This window comes from Hippocampus comes, unplaced genomic scaffold (genome assembly GCF_001891065.2).
Source record: "Hippocampus comes isolate QL1 unplaced genomic scaffold, H_comes_QL1_v1.1 scaffold56, whole genome shotgun sequence".
Classification (NCBI taxonomy): domain Eukaryota; kingdom Metazoa; phylum Chordata; class Actinopteri; order Syngnathiformes; family Syngnathidae; genus Hippocampus; species Hippocampus comes.
In genome coordinates, this window is record NW_017842056.1 from 1,501,998 (window position 1) to 1,508,168 (window position 6,171).

At 46.2% G+C, this 6,171-nt stretch overlaps 1 protein-coding gene across 2 annotated transcripts in view; it reads right to left on the bottom strand.

Moving 5' to 3' along the window:
* Positions 1–2,472: 2,472 nt before the first annotated feature.
* The window catches only part of LOC109510393 (multidrug resistance-associated protein 4-like), a 24,181-nt gene continuing 20,482 nt past the window's right edge, over positions 2,473–6,171 (bottom strand). For both annotated transcript variants that reach the window (XM_019860677.1, XM_019860678.1), the window contains 8 exons: positions 5,816–5,916; positions 5,541–5,732; positions 5,315–5,470; positions 5,156–5,245; positions 4,891–5,063; positions 3,872–3,977; positions 3,630–3,764; positions 2,473–3,546 (listed from right to left, as the gene is read on the bottom strand). In XM_019860677.1, coding sequence (XP_019716236.1) covers positions 3,511–3,546; positions 3,630–3,764; positions 3,872–3,977; positions 4,891–5,063; positions 5,156–5,245; positions 5,315–5,470; positions 5,541–5,732; positions 5,816–5,916 — 989 coding nt within the window. In that variant the 3' untranslated portion in view covers positions 2,473–3,510. The remainder of the gene's footprint in view (positions 3,547–3,629; positions 3,765–3,871; positions 3,978–4,890; positions 5,064–5,155; positions 5,246–5,314; positions 5,471–5,540; positions 5,733–5,815; positions 5,917–6,171) is intronic.

Sequence of the window (6,171 nt, forward strand, 5' to 3'; positions counted from 1 at the left end):
CGCCCTTGTACCGTCTTTCTTTGTAAATATCTCATGTTACAATATGGGCACCGGCGGTCATGTTTTATTGGTTGTCTTTTTGCCATTAAAAAAATGAGCTGAAAAAAAATTTGGAATCTATGAATGTATCAAACCTGAATAAACTCATGTTTTATATAATTCCCTTCTCAAACTTAAAAAAAAAAAAAAAATCTTTCGGGACATTTCGGCAACATTACTAAGTCAACACCTTCCACATTTCGCAACCCATTCACACATCTGACTTTTCAACATTTGAAAGCATTTCTGGTTTGAAGCATTCACACGCCGTTTCTCCCGATATTGCATTCTCTCGTTTTACATGCGTGAGAGGCAGAACCAAAAGCGAAACTACCATTCAAAATTTTGTCGAAAATGCGAGTCGTGCATGTTATCGATCCGAATACCTCGTTTAAAAAAAAAAAATTCGATTAAACATGATGTACATTTTAAAATAAAATCACGAAATGAATTGCTTACAATTCGATCAGAATAAGGGTCATGCAGTTGACAAATTTCAGCAAACATGTTTTGATGATTTTGATACAGGTTTATTTGTAGAGCACAATTCAGGTCCATAGCGCTTTAGAGAGGAAAAGAAATAGTGAACAAAAATAAGATCGAGCGAAAATCTGACACTCGAGATCAAATCCTAACATAGAAGTCGGGTGAATGAAAAGTGTCAAATGACAACAGACATAACTTAGCAAGTTAAAAAAAACAAAAATCACAAAATAAAAGCAAGATGTGAAAACAAGAAATGTTTGATTTCGAAAAACACGTCACCAAAATGAATTGGAAAAGACTACAAAAACAAAAACAGCTTACAGTGACGGGAGCAAATGAAGTCCGCTGACAGATTCACAGAAGGATTTATGATTTTTTTTTTTTTTTAACCAGAAATTAGTTTAGATAAAACAGGATTTGTAAAAAACATAGGCAAACCCATGCTAACAATTGTAGAACTTTGCACATATTGAGGAGAGAAAATTGGAAGCATAAATGGTGGGAATGGATGCAGAAAACGCATTTGATTCCGTGAGGTGGGAATTCTTCTTAAAGGTCAAGTGTGAAGCCAACTTGGCCAATCATCTTTTGAATCATACTTTGGGCTACAACAATTTCGAGCATACTTTCATGGGATTTTTTTTTAAGCTCAACCCACCCTCGGGTTTATAGTTTGACCAAGAGCAACACCGTCAACAACGAAAATGCTTTTGGTCGGCAATCTCCGGCGAGCGAGGTCACGCCCAGAACGCCGAGTAGCTCGTCAGCCGTCGTCCTGCATCGTTGACATTCCCGTTAACCCGTCTTTGCCATTGTCGTCGAGTTATTCGGCGAAGCACTGCTCACATTCAGGCAAACGGTCGTTTATGAGCGGCCAAAAGAAAAGAAAAAAAAAAAATGGAACGATTGTTTAGTTCCGTCAAAGCGAAATGAATTTCCCGCCGGTGTCGACGAGCATCGAAGGCCTCTGTTTTTCTCAACCGGATTTGCGGAAAAAGGGGGTCGGTGTGCTAGCTAATCAATGAATAACTCTGGCTGTTGTTTATGAAAACATTCGATTTAAAATATGATGGAAGGAATCCTGGTCGAAAAACATTCAAACTATACGAGTGCCTGGATGGAATTTTTTCAACGAACAATGCTGCCGATATAAAACGTGCGGAGTGGCCGACGACGCAAACAGAACGACGTTAGCGATGACAACGTTAGGACACCGAGCCACTTGGGACGTGTGATCTCGGTGCAAGCGAGAAAACGTGGACCAAGCGGGTCATCCCATCGTGCGCAATTTACAGCACGGCACAACATCGAATTGCAAACAATTACGCTAGGCTAATAACCGCAGCCGATATGGCTTAGCGTTCTTCCGATCCCGATGGGTCCCGTCTCCACTGCGTTCGAGCACAACATTTTCGGCATCCTGAGCATCTGGCTCGTACGTGGATGTCTCAACGTCCATCTTGCCATCTTCCCCCAACTTTTGTAACACCAGGATGCCCTCAGATAAACTTGAACCGTCGCTTTTACCGAACCATCGCTTTTCCGAATCAAATTCTGACTGGCTTTGTACACTTTCCACGGTGAGCTCCGCTATTGCTTTAAAGTGACGTCACACTTTCGAGTTTGACGATCGTCAGGATCTCACTTCGGGAAAATGATTACGTTGCTAAATTGACGAAGTATAAATCTTTTTTTTTCATGCTTTATTTAACATACGTTTTAAAAAATTACTTGTGACATAAAAATATTTCGTTTTTAAAAATGACTTCACACTTGACCTTGATAGGTGCTAAGCGGTTCAACTTTCACGAAAGAGGTATTAAGATCATTTCAGGCTTTATAGACAAGCGGACGGAGCGAGGTGAACGGAAGCTTGTCTGTGATTGTCGACAAAGAGGCTCAGTAAGATTCTAAATGAATTTGAAATGATGTATTTGGGTGAGGGCTGGCACAGTCGGTTACTGGTGAACACGTCCGCCTCACAGTGCGCAGGTGCAGGGTTCGATTCCCGGCTGTAGCCTTCCTGTGTGGAGTTTGCATGTTTTCCCCGTGCCTGCGTGGGTTTTCTCTGGGTACTCCAGTTTCCTCCCACATTCCAATAACATGCACAGCAAGCTAACGGAACACTCAAAATTGTCTCGAAAAGGAGTCTTCTTGTTCCCATAGTGTGATTGTCGTCGCAAGGTGATGAGGTCCCGCCAGCGCGAGTTGTGGTGTGTGCGTGTGGCATTTGGCTCTTCTTGTGGTGGACCATCAACTCTGGTTGACGTCCCCGTCAAGAGCGCCGATGGCAGAGTTTGTTCTCTGCTTTGCGGACGTTTGGAGGACTTGCCGGGTGAGCTCTGAGTCAGTTCTCTCCGCATCTCAGATTGAAGCCAGTATGGTTCTTTGGCTGCCTGTTTGCCTGACACCTTCTCAAACTCTGGCAGATTCACAACGGGCGTCCTTCCCAAGGGTCATGGCGATATTTCGGGGTGGATTTCTCGGGAATCCGAGGCACGGACGGACGGTTCTAAAGCGTCTTAAAAGTTTGAGATTGTAAAGGAAAATGCAGACGGGAACGGCAATTATTTTTTCGTAGGACGACAAAGTTAAACCAGTGAGACGCTTGTCCTTCCAAAGGCTTTTCCATTCCAGATTCAATCATTCAATCAACACTGATCAAACGCAATGGACCCCCCCCCCCCGACGATGTTGAAGAGCTAATGATTAATACTTCTTCGGGCTGTAAATTGTCCTTGAAACACCCGTTGCATTCACCTACACAGAGTTCTTTTATATTCAACCGACATCTCATGGACGCAATGGTTCAAACTTTGGAGTAAACTAAGTGATAAAAGTGAAGCTTTCAAACCTTTCCAGCTCCAAAATCAAACCTCCGAGTTTGAAAGATCACTTCTTGAATGTCTTCAAACCCCGACAAACCTCACTCAGTGTTTCCGCCGTGGCCGCTTGCATCCGCAATTTTGAGTGGTCGCCGTTCCCTCAGCTTTGGCCGGTCAGGTCGCCTTTGCTTCCTGCCTGTGATCCATACGCAGCTTTTAGGGGGTGGGAGGGAAAAAAAAAAAATGGGTGCTACGGCTGCCGGAGTGTCGCTCCCTCACCTGTTTCGCCGCCTCCAACAAAGCTTCGGCGTCCGCTGGGCCCAACTGCTGGACCAGCCTGTACAGAGCACCATCTTTGTTCTGAAGAAGGTTAAAAGGGTGATCCAACTCTTGGATTCTGCCCTCATCGAGCACCTGCAAAGCAGGGAGACCACGGGGGCAAGAAGCGTCAGTTGCCGGGCGGACGGCGCTCCGATTGGTTTAGCAAGAGGTGCGTCTCGGCTGAGGAGTGCGACGCTCACCAAGATGCGATCGCTGTCGATGATGGTGTTGAGTCGATGAGCGATGGTGAACACGGTGCAGTCTCGGAACTCCCGTCGAATCGTTACTTGGATCAGCTCGTCCGTTCTGCAACATGGGCCAAACATCGACAATTACGGTACTCATCAGTAGATGTTAGGGTTGAATGATTTTCTCAACTCCACTGTATTTATAGAGCAATTTAAAACAGCCATCGCTGTATACAAGTTGGAGACTGTTGACTTCAGATAAGGAGCCAGAGGGCCCAAGTCTACAGGAAGGGATGTGCAAGGGCCACCGGGACCAAACACCATCCCTTCTGTCTTCTTTTCATTGACATTCAAGACATTTAGTGCCATCCAGGTTTTGATTTCCTCCAGGCAGGATAAAAGTGGCCTTAATGAGAAAGCGTCTTTTTTGATGAGTGGGACGTAGATCTGACAGTCATCCGCATAGCGGTGGAAGGAAATACCATGTTTCCTTAAGATGGAACCCAATGGGAGCAGGTACAGTGAGAACAGCAGAGGCCCCAAAATTGAGCCCTGTGGAACACCACATGACTGGGGGGCAGTACGTGACTCAGGGCAGCCAAGGCTAACACAAAACGTTCTGTGAGCTAAATAGGACCAAAACCACTCAAGAGCGCTACCGCCAATGCCCACCAAGTGCTGCAAACGAGTCAACACAATACTGTGATCCACTGGATCGAATGCTGCAGTTAAATCCGATAAAACCAGACTCATGTAGTCTCCAGTGTCATTTGCCAGGAGGATGTCTATATATATATATATATATATATATATATATATATGCGGGTGCAGAATGTGAAGCACCAGGTGGAAATTAAATACAGTATTGGCTACTTGCTCCACAACCTCATTATTAATAACCAGGTAAGCGCGAACTTCATTACCAATCCTGAAATCAGTGATATTTTTACGATCTCCTTCTCCCTGTATTTATTTTCAAATTGTCGTTCATAATGCGCTTTGGGTAACCACAACCAGCTTGTCTCCGGCACCTGGGGTCCACGTTGGCCGTGGCCTCGTCAATGACGAGGATGCGGTTCTTTCTCAGGATGGCTCTGGCCAGACACACCAGCTGCCTCTGACCGACGCTGAAGTTGGAGCCGCACTCGGCGAGAACCGTCTCCAACTTGGTGGGCAGTTCCTCCACCATGCACTTGAGCTGGACCTGTCAGCGATGCCGAAACATGGTCACATCAGGTGTGTGCGTGCGTGCGAGAAGGAGAGTCAGCGTCTAAGGAGGGCGAGACGGATATTTGCCTGCTCCAGAGCCTTCCACAGGTCAACATCTGTGTGCTGGTTAAAGGGGTCCAGGTTCTTCCTCACAGTATCCGTAAAAAGCAGCGGGTCCTGGTTTACAGGGGTACAAAGATCACATTAAAATGACTAACGGCCACTTCAAGCCGTCCCGTCAGCTACCTGAGGTATGATCGACATCTTCTGTCGCAGGTCGTGCAAGCCCAACTCGGACGTCAAGACGCCATCGATGTAGATGTTCCCTTGTGGCTCCGCCAGACGAAAGAGAGCAGCCACCAAAGAGCTTTTCCCGGCTCCCGTCCGCCCCACAACGCCCACCTGACCAACGCAACGCAGACAAGCGTGAATTTTCTCTGTCGGAGTCGACGCGATGGGAAAATCGTCTCACCTTCTCGTTCGGGCGGAAGACGGCATTGATGTCCTTGAGGATGAGAGGGCCGTCCACGCGATACGCCAAATGCACCCGGTCAAAGGTAACCTGGCCTCGGCTGGGCCAATCGCGAGGAGGTCGCGTCGGGGTTACCCAGGGCGCTTCGCTCTTGAGCTCGGTGTACTCCACCACCCTCTCCACCGATGTCATCTGAGGACACGGGCATTTTTGATGTTGAAAAGTCCCACCGACCTTGTGAAAAACTACATATTCGCACGCCGCTCGGCATATACCGTGTTCTCTAACTCTGCACTTTGCCTCACAGTCCACTGGAAGTTTCCGATAAGCGTCACAGCGTACGTCAGCACGAGGCCCACCTCGCCGGCCTCCAAACCTGACACAAAAAAAAAAGAGAGAAAAAAAAACAAAACAAAACAAAAAAAAAAAACAATTACATAAAACAATTTGAACTATTTGTTTCTTACAGCACATCCGAGATGGAAAACTGGAGGAACATGTCTTGACCCGGCAATTTTTTACTTTGCCATTTTATTGTTTTTTTTTGTTTTTACTGAAAGAAAAGTTATTTCTTTGGTCGGCCGCCGATGAGCAAGCTACGCAGCCTTCGTAATTTTTGCTCTCAAGGCAA